Raw genomic sequence first — 25647 nt, forward strand, 5'->3', positions numbered from 1 at the left:
CTTCATCTTAAGAAATCTCGGTCAGTAAAAAAAGATTTAAACTGGTCTTGGAAGAGGAAAAGAAAACAGTGCTTATAGGAACCGTTTCGATGTTTATTTAAACAAATTTCTTCAAATTAAAACATAACATCAAAAGTGGTAAAAAATAATCTTGTTGACTTCAAAAATAGTCAAAAACGATTTTTTTTAATTCTCTAACGTTAAAATTTCAAAAACGGTTTAGCACATCAAAAACCTGTAGAAATGTATAGTTTATTGTCGGCACCAAAAAAAATTAAATTTTTTAGACCAGTGACCTTCTTTCAATAGATATTATACATTAAGTCTGCTTAGCATATAATAAGGGTATTCATGTAACGATAGAATTTTCCACTTTGTAGAAAAAAATAAATTTTCGCGAATGGTTTTATTCTCTTTTCAATATTAACATATTTTATTTTTGGTTATCTGAATAATAAGACATAAATCGAGTTGAAAAAGATATTCCAGATACGGGTATCCCAGATAGCCTATCCGATAGGTGATTGAACTCACCCAAAGTTTATCAGATTTTTTTTCTACGGTTTCTGCTTCAAATTTGTTAGATAAAATTCTATGTAGTCGAGTCAAATTAGACATAAAATTTGTAAAATCTCGGAATCCAGGGAAAGTCGATGCATCTGAAAAACGAGTATAGGGCTGCATTATAAAAGGGTCAAATAAGAAAGTTAAAAAAAAAAATTTCGCCGCTCTCGATTACAACAGTTTTTATGGACCGTTAACTGTCATTCTGTATGCAAGCGTCAATCGGAATTGCTGTCTCATTTTAGATTTTGATCAAACTTTGTAGGGATGTTCTCTAGGACTGTAAGGAAGCAAATCCATGATGATTTAGTTTTAAGTTGCGTGGTTTCCCCGCTACCCGCATTCGAACTTTTTCAGAAGGTCATTTTTATGTTATTATAGCTTTGCGTCTACTAAAGATATCTTTTTGTTTGAAACGCCATTTTAAAGCTTAAGAGTAGTAATTTTTGAATACATATTAAAAAATTACGTAATAATTATCCCTGAATTAAAAATAATTTTTGAAAAACTTGTAATTTTGCTGATTTTTCATGGTTTTTGACTGGCTCCAGAACCTTGGCTATTATATGTAGGAAGCTTATACTTACCAAATATTAAATATAGATATTTTTCAACAAAATAAATCTAAAATGAACTCGATGGCTGTACTCCTTATGTAAAAATTTTAAGTTCAAAGTATTGAGTATTTTAAAAAAGCTAATTTTTATACTGTCATTTTCTTCGATTTGACTAAACGAAGAAATGTGAAACTTACAGTGTGTTAAGCTAAGAGTACGAACTAAATATACTATTGATTTCATGCTTCTATCTTATGTCAAACATAGTGCAATCATAGCCTTAAGTAGGGTTTTTTTTTGGCTTTTTAGCATTTTTGCGAACTTTCAAACAAGCGGTACACTAAGAAGATATGACAATAACACAATTTTATTTAGAGGACTTAAAGTTAAAAGTTTCAACTTAACACACTGTTAGTTTCATGTTTCTATCTTTAGTCAAATCGTAAAAAATTATAGTATAAAAAAATATTTTTTCAAAAAACTCAAAACTTTGAACTTAAAATTTTTGCATAAGGAGTACAGCCATCGAGTTCATTTTAGTTGTATTTTGTTGAAAAATATCTATATTTAATATTTGGTAAGTATAAGCTTCCTACATATAATAGCCAAGGTTCTGGAGCCAGTCAAACACCATGAAAAATCAGCAAAATTACCAGTTTTTCAAAAATTATTTTTAATTCAGGGATAATTATTACGTAATTTTTTAATATATATTCAAAAATTACTACTCTTAAGCTTTAAAATGGAGTTTCAAACAAAAAGATATCTTTAGTAGACGCAAAGCTATAATAACATAAAAATGACCTTCTGAAAAAGTTCGAATGCGGGTAGCAGGGAAACCACCCAACTTAAAATTAAATCATCATGGATTTGCTTCCTTACAGTCCTAGAGAACATCTTTACAAAGTTTGAGCAAAATCTAAAATGAGACAGCAATTCCGATTGACGCTTGCATACGGAATGACAGTAAACGGTCTATAAAAACTGTTGTAATCGAGAGCGGTGAATTTTTTTTTTTTAACTTTCTTATTTGACCCTTTTATAATGCAGCCCTATACTCGTTTTTCAGATGCATCGACTTTCCCTGGATTCCGAGGTATAAAGCTAATTTGACTCCACTAATGATTTGCAGAATAGAGAGACTGAAACTGTAGAACTCTCTAGAAAAGGATTAACAGCAACTATCTCACCCAGCAAAATGAACATTGGCATTGACATCGCTACAAGCTACTTAAACTAAGCAGAGAAGCCACGACAAAACAAACATTAGATATACATATAAACTTGTTTTTTTTTAAAGGCAAATTAGCATTTTTTTCATTTAATTTTCGATTGAACATTTTATACTATTGGATTTGAATTTGCTAGTAATAATTTTAAGTCAAAAAGATATACCAGCCGAAAAAGTTTTTAAAATAGATAATAAACAAACTTTTGAATTCTTACCACAACATCAACAATATGTTTTGACAGCCATTCGCTTAAGCCAACCAAATTTAGGATAGATTTTGATCCTTTTTAATTGTCTACTAACGCCATAACGGTGACCGTCTACCGTTTTAAATAAAGAATGGGTCTGTGAGGCTGTTTAATGTATTTATAGTGGTTTTTTTTTTGGCCACTTCAATACACTATTGAATTTGTGAAAATGATGTTGATGCTTTTTCTGTTAAAAAGAATTCATTAGCTTTGCATTAATATAAAATACACATTCACCGACAAGATAGACACCGTCTCCGAATAATGGAATTGGATATTGGTAGTGGAACACTTAAGAACAATAAATTTGGAAAAAAAATAAGTGATCTAGCTGGCAAAACGAGAAAACCAATTTACTCAGCTGTTGCTCTTCTTGTTGGTGACTTTTCTTTTTTGTTAGTGAACTTTCCGCACAATTTTCTTTATTTATTCGACTGCTGGCTGATACGATGAATTGAATAGAATATTTTTTACAATTTTTATGAACTCACGCGCGTTGATATAGAAAATAAAAAGTTATACATATGTATACATTCTTATCTAAAACTTTTGAACAAAGGGTATGTATAAGAGGAGCGTGAAATGTAATTTTATTTCATACTGTTTTTTGCAGATAAACTGGAATACAAAAATGGAAAATTACACATTTTCCTTCTTCAATTTTTCAATGTTGTATTGCAATTTGTTTTTTTTTTTTTTTAATTTATAATCAGTAACACAAGTTGGTAATTTTCGCTTTTTTCAGATGTTGCATTATTACACAGAAATTTGAAACAAGATATGAAAGATCGCGGACTTATTAATGAATTTAACTTAAAAAAGTAATTTTGACAGTTTTAATGCAAAAAATCTAATTGGAATTTTCAAACCAAGATTTCAATTGGTATTATACGAACAAACAATAGGGGAAAAACATCTCCATCTTTCTTCACACTTACTTCGATATGAAGAGATAGCTGAATACTGACTGTGGCCCGTTCTTTTATTAAAATAAAGTTAACTTTGGTTATTGGGTCAAAACATCGTTTTTGTTGTTTTTGTTAGATTTTGTTATAGTTGTGTTCACCGACGCTGTGCTGGACTGTTCTAGTCAGAAAAGTACAGCTTTTTGCTGTTCATTGAGTTTTTTTCTGTCCTGAACTGTTCTAGTTTGCACATTGACAAATCTAGAACAGTTTAGAAGAGGATTTTCTGCTTAGAGGATATAATATATGGAGTGCTTGTGCTGTTAGTTCCGTGAAGCTTTTATAGAGGGCTCTAGTTTCTTTAAGTTTTTCGATGAGTGCATGCCTCCATTTTATTTTCATTTGATGGCTGTCATCAACAAGCGTGTTTATTTACAGCTGCGGAACCATTGAATAAAAAGGACAGGAATGGGTGTTTATCCAAATAAGTGAAGCCGCTTTTTATTAGTGTGAGTTGTACAGATGCACATGTATTGGTAAAGGGTCGGGTCGGCTTGACTCTTTTTTCGAATTTTCTTTTGATAATCATTCTGTGAGGCGCGTACTATTACACGATGCCTCTTGAGTCAAAGACTCAAATTTGACATTTCTTTTTTGATTTCAGTATTGTTGTTGTTGTATTCCACCAAGAAGCAAAAAGAAATGAAAGGGAATGTTGAAAAAAGAAAGAGTGGAAAAAGAAACGTCAAAAAAGAGTCTCGGAATTTTGGCCCATGACTCTCCGGTCGGATAATTTGTTGTTTTATCTTCTTTCTCTTTTGCACTCATTGGTTTTGAAAAGAGGCGCGCCTCTTGAGGCTTCATGTAATAGCTGACATATATATAAGTTGTGTTTTTTTATTACAACCGGTCTTAACTAGACAAAAAAAACGCAGTCTGGGCTAAGCAATTTACATGTTAAATACAACAACACCTTAGCCCCTTGGGCTTAGTTGTTAAGCCCGGAGATTTGTCTGGGCTTAACTTTTTGAACAGTTTTAAATCAGTGCTACCAAACTAACTATTTCATAAATTGTTTAGAATTTACTTACAAACGTGAAAACTGACGTTTGGAACGATAAAATGTATTAAACTATTTTTGCTAGCATTCATTCTTGTATATCTTTGTAAAACATACACGAAAAATACAAGAAAAACGTGAAAGCGAAAAATATGACAACTCTAAATTTGTGTTGTGTCTGCTGTTTTCGGAACATTCAATATACAGTGCTGCCAAAATTTCAGGTTAAGCCCCGAGGCGTTTTTTTTGTCCAGTTAAGACCGGTGGTAATACAAAACACACCTATTGTTCACTCAAATGGCGCCAACAGAAATGTAACTGGTCTCGTGAGAGACTTCCGTATAAATGCTATTTTTCATCATTAGGTGTGTTTTTTATTACCACCGGTATTAACTGGACAAAAAAACGCCTCGGGGCTTAGCCTGAAATCTTGGCAGCACTGTATATTGAATGTTCCGAAAACAGCAGACACAACAAAAATTTACAGTTGTCATATTTTTCGCTTTCGTTATTTTCTTGTATTTTGCATGTATGTTTTACAAAGAGATACAAAAATGTATGCTAGCAAAACTATTTTAATACATTTTGTCCTTCCAAACGTGAGTTTTCACGTTTTTAAACAAATTCTAAACAATTTATGAAAAAATTGGTTTGGTAGCACAGATTTAAAACTCTTCAAAAAGTTAAGCCCAGAGAAATCTCCGGGCTAAACAACTAAGCCCAAGGGGCTAAGGTGTTGTTGTATTTAACATATAAATTGCTAAGCCCAGACTGCGTTTTTTTTGTCAAGTTAAGACCGGTTGTAATAAAAAACACACCTATTATTACCTATATACGAATTTTAAACTGTTTTTTTCCTAAACTAAAAACAGACTGAAAATTGTTTTAAAATCATCAAGAGTAGCTGAAACATTGGCGGTCAATGATTGCATCGCCTTGTCATCACCAATAAGAGTGAGTTCGCCCTTGGAAAACGAGCTCGAAATTTGACAGATTAGGTATATAAAATTTTTGACAGTTTATATAAATTTGTTTTTTTTTTTAAATTTTTTTGTGGCTTCACTCGCCAACTCTATAGGTGTGATATACACACAGTACACATAATAAGGTAATATATTCCGAAAAATGTCAAAATTTGTTTGTCAAAAAATGATCACCAATCTGTCAGGCCGGCCTTTAATTTTTATATTTCAATCGCAGTAAACAGGAAATTTGTTTTTGTTTTAATTTATAAAATGTCAATTGAAAAAACTATGAATTGAAAAATAACCAATTTCCTTCGTGTTTCGTCTCGAAAAATGGTAAATAATTGTTAAAAAAAACTAGTTATGTGCGTGGTTTTCCGGTTTTTGTGCGTTTTTCGTCGGTAATTTAAACAATTAAGAATTACGGTAGCTGACACTGGTCGCCAAATTGTCATGTTTTGACAATTTGGCGACCAATGTCAGTTCGGAATATATTTCCTTTTTATGTGTACTGTGTGATAACACCCCTTCCTGTACTTCTTATTCAATGTGCGGAACCGGACTCGCACTGAAAAACGAAGGCAGCGACCCCTATCCATGCATATGGCGTTACAATGTATTTGGTATAGGAACAAGCACTCCATATATATATATCCTCTAAGATTTTCTGTTCTTGCTTTGAGTCAGATCAGGTTAGAACAGATTCGTGAGAAGTGTCAAAAGCAAAGCTGTCATTTTTTGTTTTGATTTATTTGTGCGAATATTTCTCGAAGGCTCGTGGTTTTTATAACTAAAAACAATTTTAAATTATATTTTTCGCAGTAAAAATACAAAAAAAATAGAAAAATTAACGAGAAACGATCAACAAAAAATTCGTATAATTTACAATTCGTATGTTTTTTTTTTATTTTGACAACTGACGTTTAAATGACTGTTCTAACTTGACGTTTCTCACGAAACTGTGCTGTCCTGTCCTGTTCTGATCTAGAAAAATCCTCGTTGAATATACTTAAAAGCAAGAACAGAAAAATTCTGTTCTAAAGTGTTTTAGATTTGTCATTGAAGTTGAACACTGATCTCTGTAATACACTGGATAGTGGATAGTGTATGGGCGATAACAGTTTGGATGAGGCAAATTGAAGATCTCAACTATTATGTTTTGGCTAATGTGGTATACTTGTCATGGGCTATTGTGGTATAATATGCCACATTACCCTTATAGCAATTTTGCTTCTATAATACTTTACAGAGGTAACAATAGCACCTGTAAAGCGTTATAGTATCAAAATTTTTTGTCGGGTAGACATTAGCAGAATAGGGCTGTAAGAGTGCATTATTTGTTTTTTCTTCATGTAAATCATTTTTCCACAGGTAAAAATTCTTATTTCATCACTTAATGCCAAGAACGCTTCTTCGTCCATTATTTATTATTGTTTTTTTATATCACTAAATAATTTCATATTTTTCTAAATTAATAGGTATGTTTTTTTGTTTATCTATATACATTTTGTGCAAAAAAACGACATCGAGATATTTGAAAACAAAACAATTTACGTGTTAAAAACAACAAAAACTTTATCTGTATAGATTTTTGAAAAATCCATATAAAAAAAATCTATACAGATAACGTTTTTGTTGTTTTTAACACGTAAATTGTTTTGATTTCAAATATCTCGGTGTCGTTTTTTTGCACAATGTCATAACATCTGCAATCGCGTCTGCACTCTCATCTCTTAAGGTGGAGGAGTCGCTTGGAGAATTGATCAAACAAATGCTAACTAGCAGAATGATCAACTCAAAGCTGGGTCACTCCTCTACTAGAAGATCTGTCAGTAGAGGGACGCCGCAAGGCGGTGTCCTTTCACCCCTCTTATGGAACTTGGTAGTAAATGAGCTGTTGAGAAACTTAGAGGCGGAGAGTTACAGAGTGATTGCATATGCGGATGATATTGCTATTGCCGTATCAGGAAGACACCACAGTACGCTTAAAGATCTCTTACAACATGCCTTAAACAAGCTAACAAGATGGACTGATCGATGTGGACTAGATGTAAATCCCCACAAAACAGATCTTATCCTCTTCTCCAGGAAATACAAAATTCCTCATATAGAACCCCCTTCCATTAACGGTATACCACTTAAATTCTCTGACGAGGCAAAATATCTAGGTCTGATCTTAGATAAAAAGTTAAGCTGGAAACCTAACATTCAAGAAAGAGTTAAAAAGGCCACAGTGGCACTCTTCTCATGCAAAAAAGCCATGGGAAATAAATGGGGGATTCAACCTCAAATTACTCATTGGCTCTACACAACAGTAATCAGACCGATTCTAACTTACGGTGTGTCAGTATGGTGGACTGCTCTAGATATTAATGCTAATTGTGTTAAACTAAGCAAAGTCCAACGTTCAGCCTATCTGTGCATAGGAGGTGCACTTCGTACAACCCCTTCCGCAGCACTGGACACGCTGTTCCATCTAACACCCCTCGACATATATGGCAAACAAATGGCTGCAAGTACAGCTATTCGTCTCAAAGCCTCTTCACAATGGATCAATAATAACATTGGTCACTCCAATATTCTGAACTCTTTCTGATCAATACCAAGTAAAATAGACTACACCATCCCGCAACTGCAATTTGATAGAAACTTTCAGGTAACCATCCCCTCTAGATCAGTCTGGGAGGATAGGGAATTCCTGCAAGATGATTCGATCCATTTTTACACGGACGGATCAAAAACTGAAGATGGAGTTGGTGGAGGTGTATACTCAGACAGACTAAATTTAAGTCTCTCATTTCGTCTTCCAAATCACTGTTGCGTGTTCCAGGCGGAACTTTTGGCAATAAAAGAAGTCCTGTCTTGGCTCAAAGAAAACGTGGTATCAAACAGTGATATCCGTATCTTCTCAGATAGCCAGGCAGCCATTAAATCTCTTGATTCTGTCTCTACCAATTCAATAACTGCCTTTAACTGTCGTTCATCTCTGATGGAGATTGCACAGCAGTTTAACATTAACCTTTGCTGGGTGCCGGGTCATAGAGACATTTCAGGAAATTGCAGAGCTGATGAACTTGCCAAAAGTGGAACACTGATACCATTATTACCAAATAAGGTCAACATAGGTATCACCATCGCTACGTGTAAACTAATGCTCAAACAAGATGCTACAAATAAAACAAACCTTAGGTGGGATAATATCACCACATGCATAGCGACTAAACAGATCTGGCCAATACTGGATCTGAAGCGCTCTAATCGTTTAATATCTCTAAGCAGATCACAAATCAGCTCCGTAATAGGTGTCATAACAGGACACTGCATAATAGGCAAGCACGCAACACGCCTCGGAATATATTCCAATGATTTCTGCAGAAGCTGCATGGATGAGGAGGAGGTGGAATCGATTCCACACCTTCTCTGTGAATGTCCTGCGTTATCTCAAAGACGTAGACTCCATTTGGGAGAATTCTACTTTAACAATCCTAGTGAGCTGGCAAATATATACATAGGTAGTCTCGCTCGCTTTATTAGAAGCTCTAAATGGTTCAACGAATAGGAAGAATTAACATTAAAGATTCATTGTGGTATCACAACGGACCAATCATGGTCTAAGTGCCTGGCTACACAGTGATTTTTCAATCGCCTATCCAGTCAGGTTGTAGGCAAGAGGGGTGAGGATTTTCCTCTTTTTGACATTTGTTCCTACAAAATGTGAATTGGAACGTGATTGGGCACAACACTGTGTGGCCAGGCACTAAGTGTATCAGCTCTCCAGCTGATAGCCACGTTAACCTAACCTAACCTAACCTAACTATTTGTGGGTTTCGGTCGCGAATGCATCTTTTCAATATTTTCTAGACACACAGAGAAAAATATGACCCGCTAAAAACTAACAGATTGCCATATTGTTTTACCGTCCATACATTTCATGAGGAAATCTTATTAATATCAACGATTAATAAGGTTTTTTTAAGGAGATTTCTTATTATTTTTATAGAGAAAATCTTATTAAAATTTGACTGAAAAGTTGATTTTTTTTTGCAACTTAGCACTAGAACAAAAATCGCGATCAATATTTTCATGGCAGCTTGGTTCAGGTGGTAAGGTGGGCGACAAATGATTTGAAGTCTCCAGTTCGATTCCCAGCCTGGTCATCGTTTTTTTTATTTTTTTGCAGATTTTAAAACAATAAGGAAAACCCGATTGTTTTAATAAGGTTTCCTTCTTGGATGAAAACCATAGAGAAATCTTATTGTTTTTGTTCTATTTTATGTGGTCTATTTTTCTCTGTGCATGAACCTCTTAATCGTATGTGTAAACTTTTCAACTTAAATACGTCTTATATCGACTTTAACATAAGTAAGGTGGGATTTAAAACAAGTTTTCGGACCAGTGCACCACTTTCGTAATTGTTTTTCAATGTCTGTATTAATTTTATAATGTAATATATGTTAATTGTTAGTTTTGTATCGTAGTATATAATTTTGTACATGTGTTATTTACTAACCACTAACACATGCACTTATGATGAGCCTCTGATTGTAGATCGTAGCTTGCTCTAAGCTCACTACATCCGAAATTTCTGAAGTAGTTCAGGCGCTGGATTTATATTTACTGTCGTGTAAAGGTGGTGTTAGGATCAAACAAATATTTTTACCACCAGTATTTTTGGTTAAATACAATTTAATGTACCTAGAGCATTATAAAAACTATAGCTGCGTTCCTTTGGAAATATTTATCTACTTTTTAGTACTTAAAGCTGCTTTGAACTACTTTTTCAGTATAGCAAAGTAGATCAAAGTAGTTTTAAGTACTAAAAAGTAGATACATATTTCCAAAGGAACGCAGCTTATGTATTCAACTATTTCTATCATTACATACTAGAGTTGGGCACTTTAGTTCATTTGAGTGATCGATCACTTTAGTTCAAATCACGCTAACGAACTAGTTCTGAACTAGTTCATTTTAGTTCAATTTATTTTAGTCACTCCGGTTTTGTTAGAATTAAAAACAAAATTAGTTTGAACAAACTGTATCCAAATTTATGTAAAATTGACACATTCTACATAATAAAACAAATACAACCTAAAAATAACAGATATGTACATATTTTATTTTCTATAAAAATTCTAAATTTCGTTCATATACCTACTTGTCGAGCTTTCTGGTTCCTGACAAAAATCTAGAAGAAGTACGTTTTGCTTTCATTAAATGGAAATCATAGTAATGCAAGGACCAAGATACTACTTGTTTTTTGTTCTTGCTCAGGAATAAATAGTAAGGGGTGCTTGAAGAAGATACGTTGATAGTGGCACAAGCGACCTTTTGTTTTACATCTTGAGGTAGAGCAGAAGAACTGATTTCGCTCAACAAAGAATTGGATGCAATTTCATATGAACTTTGGTTTCTGCACCCCTTTTTTAAACGTCTGTCGGGTTAAAAGGGCGCTGTCGTTGTATAAGACAAGGAGACAAGGACCAAATTTGAAAATTCCCTATACAGATGGGACTTCCTTTCACCCAAAAAATATATTAAAAAAATGATAATGTAAGGTGAGCGCAAGCTATTTTGTAATGTCATATTACGACTGCTTTGGGTTGCTGTTTAGTTTGTTGAAACAAATCTTTTTCGCTATTCGCGAACTAAATTGAACTATGTAAGTGAACTAAGTTCACTAGTTCACCAAGATGAACTAGTTCATTGAACTAGTTCGTTCGCAAACTACACAAGCCTATTACATACAGTTAACCGTGCATAATTTTTAACTTTTTCAAAACATTTAAAACACGGCGGTACTTTGACATGAACACGATAATAGAGACTCGAAAGGACAATTTATTACTATACGAAAAACACCGAAAGATACGCGAAAACACATAAAACGGAGTTATACTTAGGCTGACAAGACAAAACGTCACGTGTAAACAGCAAAAATGCCGCGTGTAAACGTATAGTAACTTGGACCGAACGATGGCATAGTTTAAAAGAAGTACGATTTATATAAATAAACAAAAAAAATGACGTATAAAACCTGGTGAGTATAAAAGTTATAACAAAAATATAACACTTATAACAAACGAATTTTGATTTCACCCCTATTGTTGTAAAAACGGATCTTATGTAATGTTTGATGATAGCAACAGTTGATACCTTTAGGGCCAGTTGTACAAAAATTTAATCCGTGGATCAGCAACTTTTATCATCTGAAATCTAAATCATAGCTCAGTTTTAGCACTGGTTCAGGGTCCATAAATGTAAAAATAGCCACATTCATGCTTGAACCGAAGTTGACCCGCAGGCCGCAGCTAATCCGCCGAAATCGGCGGGTTAAATTCCCTGAACCAAGGCTGACCCACGTTTGTACAACTGGAACTTAATTTAACCTCGGTTATCATTAACCATAGTTTTTTTCTCATTTCTCTCTATTACATTTTTCACCTTAGAGGATATAATAATGGAGTGCTTGTGCTGTTAGTTCCGTGAAGCTTTTATAGAGGGCTCTAGTTTCTTTAAGTTTTTCGATGAGTGCATGCCTCCATTTTATTTTCATTTGATGGCTGTCATCAACAAGCGTGTTTATTTACAGCTGCGGAACCAGACTCTCACTGAAAAACGAATGCAGCGACCCCTATCCATGCATATGGCGTTGCAATGTATTAGGTATAGGAACAAGCACTCGATATATTATCGTGGGCACAACGCCAAAACCACGAATCTGCAAAATTGTAGTTTTGAGAAAAACGGCTTCAAAGTTTTGGAAATGCATGCAATCTTATGGGAACTCGTGCTACGGAAATTGATATTTTAGGCTTTTAGGCAACAGATGGATGATTGGGGTCGATGCAGTGGATAGAGGGACCGATAACAAGTTAAATGACGTATTAAAGTGAAAATGTCCAAAAATGCAGATTCGCGGTTTTGGCTTTGTGCCGACGACTTTATGTCCTCTAAGTTTTTCACCGAGTTACCCTTCCAACCAATCATATTACAGTACTGGAAAGCTAATAATCTCGATTATTATTACCTATGGGTAACCAATCTATGTAATAAATTGTCAAAAGTCTATACATTGACATTCTGAATTCTGAAAACAATACGGATGAAGAAGGAAGACAAAATTGCAAAGTATTTAATTTTATTTATTATTTAGAGTATTTTCCCTTTTTTTCTTTTATATTTCTTTTAGGTATTTCCTACAGAAGAACTGGATTCTTTATTTGAGGCATGTTTGTGCAGTTTTTCTGTAGATTTGGGTTTTATTAAGGTTTTTTTGTTTTTTTTTTCTTTTCAGCATCAACAGGCGTCCGCTTTTTCCAACACTTATATCATCTTGTACTGTACTCTTTCACTTTCAAAATTAAAGATTAAACTGTCGGTGTCCACAGTGCCGTTTTATACATGAATTTCGAAATTAGAGAATGTCTTCGAAGGTTCTCATGTTTGCTTCTCGAAACTGAGTAATTCCATGTGAAAAGAATATACGAAAAATACCTATGTCATAAAATCTTTTTGTGTCACTTTTTACCGGTTCCTTAGCTCAAAATATGAACTTCTGTATATAAATAATCCCCCAAAAAAATTAGCAAGTGAGTAGAATGAATTAATTCTATAAGTCACTCAATTTTTGAGAGTAAAAAAAAAACATGATCTTAAATTACTTTTGTGCATATTTCTTGCGACTTTATACATAATTGAATAAATGTTTTTTTTTGCATTTGTAGGGTGATATTAAGACCTTTCCAAAACCGTTATTAAAAATGAAATTATTCCATTTTAAGCTGATCTATTACAAAAAAGGTGAAAAACACATTTAATTTTTTTTTCTAAAAAACCCATTTTTTAATTTTTTTTTTTCAAAACTGTTTTTGAAGTAAAAAATTATGATCTTTTCAATAAAAATAGTTTCGTGATGATTTTTTCACTTTTAAGCTGTTTTTTTTTTGCAATTTTTTATTTTGACGATTCAAATTTTTACATAAAACGATAATGAGGCTCGGCACGAGTACGATAACTTAGGCGACAAGAATTGATAACGGTATTTTGTAGAAGAGTTCAATACAATTATTTTTTTCCTTTGGGAGGTGGGGTCTATCTCCCCTCGTTTAGGCGGGAGGGGCAATTTTCTAAAATATGACGTAAAATACTAAAAAAATTATTAAAAATCAACGGCAATACTTACATTTATAATTGATATCTTTCTGAAAAGCCAGCATTGTACACTCAATTCTAGTTTTTAAATCAAAAATTATTTCAATTAATTTTTCTCGAAATAATCAACTTCAAAGTCAAAATTTGAGGAAAAAAGTTTAAAAAAAACACATTAAATACCTACTATTTTTGCCAAGACTGTCATTTCAAATATGAAATTAATCAATGAAATAAACTGCCTCAATCAATTTCTTATCAAATACTGAAAACCAGATGCTTTCTATGCCTTCTAGTTTTTGAGAAAATTGAAAATAAGAAAATTATCTTTTTATCAGATTTTCATTTTTTGACTATTTTCGCCAATATTAACAGCTTTTTAAATTAAAAGTATCATGCCTGTCCCCCTTCGCGGGTTCTCAGGATTTTAACTTCCTTTTTGGGTCCTCTGTCCCGCTTCTCTTAGGCATTTTGAAATTGGTCCTTAGAATCTCGCGATTTTTTTTTTTATAAAAATGGTAAAGGTATGAAGTTCAAGGCTTTTCAAAGTGAGATGGGTAAGACGGGGCATGCTGCCCCCCTGCAACCCCCCTGCTTGGGCACACTTTAGGATTTAGGGTGGGGCCAAGGTTGGGTTTTGGGTATGTACAAAGTTTCTTTTGGATTCGAAAAAAATTTTTGAATTCTGAAGAAAATTTGACTACACCCAAACTTGCACCAACCCCAAATCCTATAATAGTGAGCCCAATCCGGAGGTTGCAAGAGGGCATACTGCTTGCATGCATTATGTTTGTGTAAACACGAAAACAACTAAAAAATACAAACCTGATAAAAAGACAATTTTCTTATTTTCAATTTTCTCAAAAACTAGAAGGCATAGAAGCATCTGGTTTTCAGTATTTGATAAGAAATTGATTGATGCAGTTTATTTCATTGATTAATTTCGTATTTAAAATGACAGTCTTGGCAAAAATAGTAGGTATTTAATGTGTTTTTTTTAAACTTTTTTCCTCAAATTTTGACTTTGAAGTTGATTATTTCGAGAAAAATTAATTGAAATAATTTGATTTAAAGATATCAATTATAACTGTAAGTATTGCCGTTGATTTTTAATAATTTTTTTAGTATTTTACGTCATATTTTAGAAAATTGCCCCTCCCGCCTAAACGAGGGGAGATAGACCCCACCTCCCATAGAAAAAAAATTATTGTATTGAACTCCTCTACAAAACACCGTTATCAATTCTTGCCGCCTAAGTTATCGTACTCGTGCCGAGCCTCATTATCGTTTTATGTAAAAATTTGAATCATCAAAATAAAAAATTGCAAAAAAACAGCTTAAAAGTGAAAAAATCATCACGAAACTATTTTTATTGAAAAGATCATAATTTTTTACTTCAAAAACAGTTTTGAAAAAAAAATTAAAAAATGGTTTTTTTAGAAAAAAATAAAATGTGTTTTTCACTTTTTTTGTAATAGATCAGCTTAAAATGGAATAATTTCATTTTTAATAACGGTTTTGGAAAGGTCTTCAGGTCTATCACCCTACAAATGCAAAAAAACATTTATTCAATTATGTATAAAGTCGCAAGAAATATGCAAAAAAGTAATTTAAGATCATGTTTTTTTTTACTCTCAAAAATTAAGTGACTTAGGGAATTAATTCTTTCTACTCACTTGCTAATTTTTTTGGGGGATTATTTATATACAGAAGTTCATATTTTGAGCTAAGGAACCGGTAAAAAATGACACAAAAAGATTTTATGACATAGGTATTTTTCGTATATTCTTTTCACATGGAATTACTCAACTTCCTTTCCAGGAGGGGCTCTTCATACATACTTCCAATGGGAATGGGATATTTTGGGGTTCGTTCAGAAAATGTAAAGACTTGTTCACATTTATACACTTATTACTAAAGGGGCGTTCAGATGTTTACTTCACCGAAGTAGGTAGTGTGTTCAGATGTTTATCTCAAAAGATGTTCGTTTCAATGCCCCCCTCTTTGGATTGTACGTCCCGAACAACTACATCGCTTCTTTCTCCGTTATAACGATGTAAACGGTCACAGTGAACTACCTTTACCCAACTAGCATTTCAGCTTCGTTAAAGGTATTACAGCTTCTTTTTAACTCAATTTTAAAGTTCAAGTGACCTAAACTCCAAATTCATAAAGCGTTTCGCCCAGGTACGACAGTGGGCTCATCAGTTGTCGTACCCTTACTAAGACGCCTTATTTAGGTCGATGTTTACCGCCACTATATAAAACTCACAGCATAAATATACTGTGAATTTTAATATTCTAAGGGAATATGTTAAAATTCAGACATTTGTTTAAATTCACATCATTCAGCCTGCGGTAGTCTACACAAAATCGAGTGCTTCCATCCTGCCCAAGGGCTTTTAGAATTTTCGATCAGCCTGTCCTTTGTATATAAAATCTATAGTAGTATCATGAAGTGAAATTTTTTAGTTTGTTCGCTACCTGAGTGGTCGCGAGGGCGCTTAGATAGAATTTAATAATGAGAGTAAGGAGATGAGATATACATTTCTGTTTGAAATTTGACATAGTTTTTAGTTCGTTCGCTCGCTTACTTTTTTGGTGGCGCTGCTTTTTTTCATGATAGTACTATAGATTTTATATACAAAGAGCCTGTCTTTCTTCATTGTCGATATCATTTCTTCAACTTCACTTTGTTTGGCCAAAAGGAGATGTCTTGCTGGTTGACGTATCGGTCTAGCGTCTCTTGTGTCGATTCGATGCTGCACCAGTTGTGTTCGGCCGTGTTGCCTTCCACCAACATTAAGCTGATGTTGGCTCAAGTTGTCTGATTTGAGAATTTGAGTCTTTAGTTTCTCCGAGTTCATAGTCATCTGTGTGTCCACCTCGTTGATCTTAGTTATTGAGGACGCAGATTCACATTGCCCAAAAACTTCTCCTTTCTAAAGCTTGATTGGGTACGGTTTGATAGTAAGTATCCGTACAGATACCATGTTGTTCTTTGGTGCCACAAGAGTCTTCCCGATGATGATGTTTTGGGAACTTTGCTCAACTTTTGACTCGACCATGAGGTATCGATGGCTTCCAAATTTCCCCTTTAGTTTTGTCCACACAAAAACTTCTGAAGAAGGAGGCAGGTTGTTGAGTTTTCATTGCCATAGACCATTATGGAATCTCTACTTTTTTTAATTTTAAAACTTGATTACCGATATCCAATATAATTCCATGATCCTTCATGAATTCGATTCCAATGATGCACTCGTCACATATATCTGCAACCAAAAACGCATGCGAACACTCTTGTTCTGCCATACGGATCGTAAGACGAACTTCACCGTACACCCTTGCTGCTTCTTCTGTGGCGGTCTTCAGATGGTAGCTGTTGGTGTTATGTAGCGATGTCATCTTCACTAAGTCTCTTCGTACAATAGAGGCTAGTGATGGGTACCTCATACATGAGGCAATACAAATGTCCCATACAGCACTCTGAAATGTCCCATCACCTCAAAGCAAAAAAATGTATTACCTCACACCTCTCTTTACTCTTTCGTTTCCAGAAAAAACTTATTCGTATTTCTCTCTGTCTCTTCTCATGATGATGAGCAGATGAGGAATGAAATTGAGTGTATGAGGAAAAGTAAAATCATCAATGTACCGCGCCACGAAATGTGTGTACATAATGTATGTGTATGAAGAAATGCATGAAGAGTAAAGAGTACCAATGTTTTAAAATGAAAAATAAATAAATGTAAGAGGTTTTGTGTTATGGGACATTTGAAGTAGGTACGTATTTTGAGGGGAGAAAATTAGAAGTAATGAGGAGGAGGACGTGACGTGACGTTTGTTTTTTTTTTTTTTTAAGAAAGAAAACGAGGAGGACATACGACAGTGTACTAAAATGAAACCAATAATAAAAATATGAAAAAGAGAAAAATGAAAAGAAAGAAAGGAAAGAAAAGAAAGAAAAAAAAAGATAAGAAAGAAAAGAAAGAAAAAAAAAGAAAAAGAAGAATAAGAAAGAGTTGTAAATTGAATGAGGTTTGTTATTGTTATTGTTATTGTTATTTTTATTTTTATTTTTATTTTTATTTTTATTTTTATTTTTATTTTTATTTTTATTTTTATTTTTATTTTTATTTTTATTTTTATTTTTTTTTTTTTGTAATCGAAATTGTCCACTAAAATTGGTTTGTCCCATGGGACATTTGAGGTGGGACAAAGTACCACCTCATTTCGAAAAATGAGTACCTCATACAAACTCATTTTAAATTCGTGTCCTACCCATCACTAATAGAGGCGGTGGCACCGGTGTCAATTGTAGCCACGTGTTGTTTGTTGTTTATGGTTGCCTCTACTTCCAGACTTTTGTTGTCTCGTTTAGTTTGTGAAGCCTGGTACGCTGCTGATGCGAAACGAAAAATTTTAGTAAAAATCAAAAGTAGACAACGAAAATGCTAAAGAAAAATATCATCGAATATTCTGTCAAAGTCAAAATAAAAAAATTCTAAATTGATTTAAAACAAGAAAAATCAACAGAAAATAATTTTTAAAGCAAGAAATAAATCAATTAGAAGTGAAAAAACCGTCAATACTGCTCTTGAAGTCAAGAAAAATGCACAGGATAGTAAAAAGTAAGTGACAAATTATTGAAAACTCTCCAATTTTTCGCTAGAGTGGCGTACTAAAAAACGAAAAGCAAAACGAAAAAAAAACGTTCATGATTTCGCTATCGAATTTTTGTATGTAAAATTTCGTTTCGCATCAGCAGCGTACCAGGCTTGAGACTTGAATTGTGGTCCTGGGGCCATCGATACCAGAAACCAGCTTCTGCCCCTCAAAGTTGGCTCTTACTCGTTTCCGAATGGGAATCAAGATGAGGATGAGTGCTGTTAGTATCGCTTACCTGTTGTTGGGCAATATTCCTGTTTCCACAGTGTTCGCAAGCAGTTCTTCTTGGTGGCAATCTGCACTGCCGCTGGAGATGTCCTGTCTTGTTACAGTTCCAGCATCGAGCAGCTCCGTCTCGCTGGTTTCTTTGGAATGCGAGTTTTTGACAAGAGCATTCCTCCACTGCAACTTCTCTTACCCGATAACCTTCGATGAGAGGTTTCTGTTCATCAAGAAGGTTCTTTTGCTGTGCCTCCATTTTTGCGAGAAGATTCTGTTGTTCACTCTTTTGGTCGGTACGTTGTTTCTCCATTTATTCGAGAAGATTCATCTGTTCACTCTTTTGCTCTGTGCGTTGTTGCTCAATTTGCTCAAAGTTGTTCACTCTTTTGCTCGGTACGTTGTTTCTCCATTTGTTCCAGAAGATTTATCTGTTCACTCTTTTGCTATGTGCGTTGTTGCTCAATTTGTTCGAGAAGATTTTTCTCGAATTTAGCTAGGAGAACAGACATCATGGAAGACATATCGGAACTCGTACTTACTTGTTCTTCTTCTATTTCAATTTCAAATTGAAATGCATTAAAATTTTCGTTTTTCTGGGTTAAATAATCCTGCAGACGAATAATGAGGTCAGTTTTCGATCTAGCAGTAGGAAGACCTTGCTTATTTAATTCCGCCTTAAGCTCAGTCAAACTTAACTCAATTTATTTGTTACCCAATTTAACTTTTACTTATTGAAAAGTTTTTAACACTTTGTTTATTTCTTTTGTTAAAACACACGCGCACTTTCTTTTAATTCGCGAAATTATCTAAATCGCACAAATAAATAAGTTTTATTCCACTTTTCTGACACCAATGCAATGCTTTACTCAAACAAACACAATTTTAAATCACTTTATTTACTACTAACAATTTCCAACACTTTATTTCACTTTGTACTGCACTCTTTCACTTTCAAAATTAAACTGTATCCGGTCGGTGTCCACCTTAGAGGATAGAATATATGGAGTGCTTGTTCCTATACCTAATACATTGTAACGCCATATGCATGGATAGGGGTCGCTGCCTTCGTTTTTCAGTGCGAGTCCTTGTTGGTGACAGCTATCAAATGAAAATAAAAAGAGGCATGCACTCATCGAAAAACTTAAAGAAACTAGAGCCCTCTATAAAAGCTTCACGGAACTAACAACACAAGCACTCCATATACTATATCCTCTAAGGTGTCCACACTGCCCTTTTATACCTGAACTTCGAAATTCGAGAATTTCTTTTTTTTTTTTTTTTTTTTTTGTTTTAGTTCTTTATTCTTCGAAGGTTCTCGTCTTTGTTTCTCGAAACTTCCTTTCCAGGAGGGGGTGCTTCATACTTCCAGTGGGTGCGTTCAGAAAAAATCTAAAGACATGTTCACACTTATATTACTAAAGGTGCGTTCAGGTGTTTACCTATATACGAAAACCAGAACAAAATAAAACAAAAGAAAATATCTGTCAAATTTGGATCTTTCAAAAATTACTAATAGCAAAAGCGCGCAACGCACGGAAACAAATATCAAACATCTAGACGAAAACGCAAAGCGCGAGTCGGACATAAGAGCAAGGGAGAAAGAAAGTTCGAAAAGAAAAAAATAAACCTACCCAAGAGGCTCTGCATAAAGAGGTTTCTGAAAAACTTGCAGGAACGACTAATGAGGTTATGAAGTTTAACCGTCTAGGGGCAAAAAGCAAAAAAAGGTCTAGTGGTATAAACCCTATTTCTCACCACGATCGTTCTTTTTAGCGGAGTAGTTATTCAATTAATTACATTATTTTGGGATATTTTGTTTCCAAGAGAATATCTTAGCCCCAATATGTCGTAGACTGAAAAGTGAACATAGAATATTTTCCTTATACAATTTTTCTATCAGCCAGTTAAAGTGAAATTCTAGTTGGTAAAAATACATTTTCGTTAGTATTTCGAAAAAAAGTTGTATTATAATTAGTATTTTTCTAGTTTATTTTGTACCCCTCTTAATAAAAAATCACCTGTTCAATATCAAAATCCCATTCCGGCGATGGGGAACGTTCTCCTCTGTCCGGTGGAGGTGTTCCTTGAGCTGGCGAGCCATGAGGCTCCTCTGGAATGACAGCAAAACGCCCTCTTTGAAGAATTGGAGAAATAGCTCCATAGTTGGCTGAAATAAAAAATTAAAAGATGAATGAATTTAACAAAAATAAAATTTAAGGTACAGATGCGTGGAGCGCAATTAGATTCAATTATATCTAGTTGCTTCAATTCAAAAATGAATGAAGCAAAAATAAAATTTAAAGCACAGATGCGCAGGGCGCAATTAGGTATATTCTATATTTTTTTCAATTAATATTTAAATACATATAGTACTGGTTAATTTGAATGGAAGGGCGTTTTTTCGGCGAAGGTCAACGAAGCAATGAATGAATTGTTTGTGGAATTTAATCATATGACACATGTTTTTAGGTTATTTGTTTTATTCTGAAAATAATGACGTAAAAATAAAGCCAATACGATTGCTCTAAGAAAAGTTATTCCCGAAAACGATAGAGAGAAACAAAAAGACAACGTAAGACCAATAAAGGAGAACACATACAAAAACAATCATCATCATATAATAAAACGGCGAACGCGAATTTTGTGGTACAAACTACGCGGCCCACAAAAACCGAAGGGGCATAAATTACATACCGACCGATAGCAAATGTTCCCTAGATGTGCAGAATGCATAATTTTTAAAGTTTTTATTAACCGAAATAGGTAAATTGATTCAAATAAAATTCGATATTTTAGTAAAAAAAAAAACAACAAAGCAAAACAAAAACAACTGGAAATATCTGTTGGAAAACTTCCAATGGACTGGAATGAAATGTCATTCATGACTGAATGAATGAATGAAAGCATTCAGCGAAAATCAAAAATCATTAAGGTGCGTTCACATTGGTGCGTTGTTTTAAGATCGCATGTAAACTATGGTTAACTTTCATTGTTTTAGTTATCTAAGTTTAGAAGTAAGATGTTTGTTTGATTACCATGAATTTTTTTGTTAAAATCGAATTCTATTAAAATCGAGTCTATTACTAGGGTCCAATCTTTTGTAAACACTTTTGATACTAATGAAATCTATTTTCGTCCTTTTCTCTCTGAAAGAACATAAGAATCTGTCAGCAATTACATGAAGCCTCAAGAGACGCGACTCTTTTTAAACATAATGAGTGCAAAAGAGAAAAAAGATGAAAAAAAAAAATTATTCGACCGGAGAGTCGTGGGTCGTGGATTCCGAGACTCTTTTTTGACGTTTATTTTTCCAATTTTTCTTTTTTCAACATTCCGTCACGTTTCTTTTTGCTTCTTGGTGCAATACAACAACAACAAATTTTAATTCAAAAGATAAATGTCAAATTTGAGTCCTTGACTCAAGAGGCATCGTGTAATAGTACGCGCCTCACAGAATGATTACACACCCGACAAACAATTTGGGTTCTATAAAGCTTTACAGATGCAATTGTTGCTTCTTTAAAGCATTATAGAAGCAAAATTGTTAGTAGGGCAGCCACACAATAAAATATAAAAGTTCTGACCTTGGATTGCGACTAAATTTTTCATATAGTTTTTGGGTCGCTGAAACCGAATCCGAAGTCTGTTTTGCTCCATCACGTCAGGTTTTCGAGATAACCTCATAAAATGTCACGAAAACAAAAAATTTTTTTCTCTGATCTGGATGTGCGAATATGTTAATCATATAGTTTTTGGATTACTGAATCCAGATTCGAAGTCAATTTCGCCCTTTCACGTCAGGTTTCTGGGATATCCTCAAAAAAATGTCAAAACCAAAACAAAAGTTTTTATCTGGGGTTGCGACTAAATTTTTCATATAGTTTTTGGGTCGCTGAAACCGAATCCGAAGTCTATTTTGGCGTATCACGTCAGGTTTTTGAAATATCATCAAAAAATGTCTAAACTCAAAAAAAAGTTCTTATCTGACATTTTTTGAGCCAGGTCAGAACTTTTATTTTTTTTTTGTGTGGCCGTGTTTCAAAAGAAAATTCGAAAAAAGAGTCAAGCCTCTTGAGGCTTCATGTAATAGCTGACTTTGACAGTTCCTTTACCATTTTACCAAGTTTTCACTTTTAGACGTTTACATTTTTGAATAAAAGTCACTAATATTTTATCGCCGCATGGCAAAGCGTTTTTCTTATGATGTTCAGGGAAAACTAACAAAAACGTCTTTTTTCTTCCTTATACCTTCCAGCAGAAAGCTTATTTTTTGGTTTAAAAAACAATTTTTGTAGTTTTTCCAAAAAAAAATAGCTCTAGAAAGAAATAAAAACTTTTTACTTTTGTAAATTTCCCACTTTTTCACTTTTTAGGCCATTTTGGTTGTACCTTTAACAGATTGTTTTTATACAATTATATATACTTTTGTACTTTTTCACTTTTTGAGCCAATGTAATTAAAAGCCACTTTATGCAAAAAGTCAATAAGTCAACATTTTCAAACTCATTTTTTGATAGTTTTTCGACCAAAAAATTAAAAATATTGATGCAGAAAGCTTAGTTTTTGGTTTGAAAAACAATTTTTGTAGTTTTTTTCAAAAACAAATGGAGCTTGAAAGAAATAAATTTTTTTAACTTTTGTAAATTTCCCACTTTCCCACTTTTTCACTTTTTAGGTCATTGTAGTTAAGCCTTAAGGCTTTAAAAAGTATAACTACAACGGCAACTTTTTGCGAAAAGTCAAAAAGTGATAGATTTCAAACTCATTTTATGACAGTTTTTACGACGACAAAATAAAAAATAATGATGCAAAAAGCTTATTTTTTGGTTTCCAAAAAAATTTTTGGTAGTTTTTTCCAAAAATTTTTACAAAAACAAATATTGCTAGAAAGAAATAAAAAATTTTAATTTTGTAAATTTCCCACTTTTTCACTTTTGAGGTCATTGTAGTTATAGCTTTAACATGAAAAAAACGTTGTTGTGCGACGTTGTTGTGAACGCACCTTTAATAAATGTGAACCTATCTTTAATCATTAATAAGTATCTGAACGCCATGGTATAAAAAGACAAGGTATGATCATTAGAGCCGCCATCTTACAAAATGGGGTAATAAGGTTTTGACGTTTGGCATTTGGCAAAGTCAAAAGCAACAACAATTTCCAAGACAAAGGACCCCGCACATTTTGTATGGGAAGTGGCCCTCGGTGAAATTGTCTGAAATTTTAGTATGTTGTTCTCTTGAAGCCCTTGATCAAAAGTCGATATCGGCAGAAAGTCGAAAAATGGACAGTTTTTAAAATAACGGGTTTTTCCGATGACTATCTCAAACCTTTTAAAAGGGATAGTAACTCTCTAAATTGTATTTTGCGCTATTCTAATGTGGAATCCATACGTTTTTAGGGTCCCTGAAACCGAATCCAAAGTCCATTTTGCCCCATCACGTCAGGTTTTCAAGATAACCTCAAAAAATGTCACAGCCCAAAAAAAAATTTTTTGTTTGAACTGGGAGTGCGACACTGCTAAATATATGTTTTTCGGGTCGCTAAAACTAGATTCGAAGTCTATTTTGCCCTATCACGTCAGGTTTTTGAGATAACATCAAAAAAGAAACGAACATCTTTTTTGAGGTTATCTCGAAAACCTGACGTGATAGGGTAAAATAAACTTCGAATTTGGTTTTTGCGACCCGAAAAACATATAATAAACATAGTCGCACTCCCAGATCAAAAAAAATAAAATTTTGAGGCTGTAATATTTTTTGAGGTTATCTTGAAAATCTGATGGGGCAAAATGGACTTCGGATTCGGTTTCAGCGACCCTTTAAACCTATGGATTCCACTAAAAAATAGCGTAAAACACAATAAGAGAGTTACTATCCCTTTTAAAAGGTTTGAGATGGTCATCGGAAAAAACCCGTTATTTTAAAAACTGTCCATTTTTCGACTTTCTGCCCATATCGACTTTTGATCAAGGGCTCCAAGAGAACAACATACTAAAATTTCAGACAATTTCACCGAGGGCCACTTCCCATACAAATTGTGCGGGGTCCTTTGTTTACAACAACAATTTCAATGGGCTGGGCTGTCAAAACCTTAAGAAGCCATAATTTTTTAAAGTTCTCGATACTGAGTTTTTTCTAATGATCATACCTTCTCTTTTTATACCATGTCTGAACGCATTCATTAAAATTTTAATGGAAACCTTACCACAAATATCATTCCAAACTGGAAGTGCAATAAAAACGCCCTCTCCCTTCCGCATTTTCTTTTTCGATACTTTTTTTACGTAGTTGAGTGCAGTTAAAACGTAGTTCAACAATATCTAAATCAGGTTTAAAAAATATCAAAAAGTAGGTATATTATATATACCTGTGTATTTTGTCTTCAAAAAGTGTAGTTCATCGCAACAACAAATACTATACAAAATAATGAAACTATTTTGGTATAATTATGTTTAAATTTGTTGCGAATAAAAAAAAATAAAGAAATTGGCGCTCGAATTTCGAGGGCAGGGTCGGCTAGTTCATATAAAAGAAGGGCATGTATGGGGTGTGGGCCAAACACCATACATAAAAAGATCGACTGCCCAGCAAAAAAACACACATTGTTTTAAATATGGTAAGCGAAATCACTTCGCTAAAGTTTGCTTGGCGTGTAACCGTAACACTCATACAAAAATCAACCAACTTGACGTCAATAATGGGCACGTTCAGGAAATATTAGGGACTAGATATTTAGGCAACGTCATTTTCTGAACGGAAATTTGAGTAAATTGACTAAATTAGTTTGGATGTGATGCTATTGTCAAATTTCGAAATTTATTTAAGAATTTTACCGGTCGCATGGGTAAGACACCAAATTTCACTTAACTGTAATGAATAAATAAAATTAATTATAAGCGATAATGCACTTTTTAGTTGTTTTTCACACAGATAAATTTAATTTTGCTAAATTAATTCTTTAAATAAAAATAATATGCTGTCATGTTGACAAAAAAACTTTCCTAAATTTTTGGGGAAAATTTTCTTGCCTAACTTTCCAGTCAGCTTCCCAATAAAATTACCTTAATTGGAAGGATTTT

The 25647-nt window shown here is 33.6% G+C and overlaps 1 protein-coding gene and 1 long non-coding RNA gene across 5 annotated transcripts in view; one reads left to right on the forward strand and one right to left on the reverse strand.

Annotated features, from left to right (window-relative positions):
* The window catches only part of LOC129914492 (uncharacterized), a 487839-nt gene that overhangs the window by 405336 nt on the left and 56856 nt on the right, over positions 1-25647 (reverse strand). For 2 of the 4 annotated variants that reach the window (XM_055993781.1, XM_055993782.1), the window contains one exon: positions 20587-20735. In XM_055993781.1, the coding sequence (XP_055849756.1) occupies positions 20587-20735 (149 nt within the window). Of the gene's footprint in view, positions 1-2567; positions 2788-2841; positions 3352-20586; positions 20736-25647 lie in introns of those variants that run through there. The other 2 variants (XM_055993779.1, XM_055993780.1) reach the window with 2 other exon arrangements.
* On the forward strand, positions 3045-3513 carry LOC129914510 (uncharacterized). Its single transcript, XR_008772189.1, has 2 exons — positions 3045-3160; positions 3346-3513. It is a non-coding gene; the product is annotated as an uncharacterized LOC129914510 (long non-coding RNA).

This window comes from Episyrphus balteatus, chromosome 3, assembly GCF_945859705.1.
Source record: "Episyrphus balteatus chromosome 3, idEpiBalt1.1, whole genome shotgun sequence".
In the NCBI taxonomy this organism is placed as follows: domain Eukaryota; kingdom Metazoa; phylum Arthropoda; class Insecta; order Diptera; family Syrphidae; genus Episyrphus; species Episyrphus balteatus.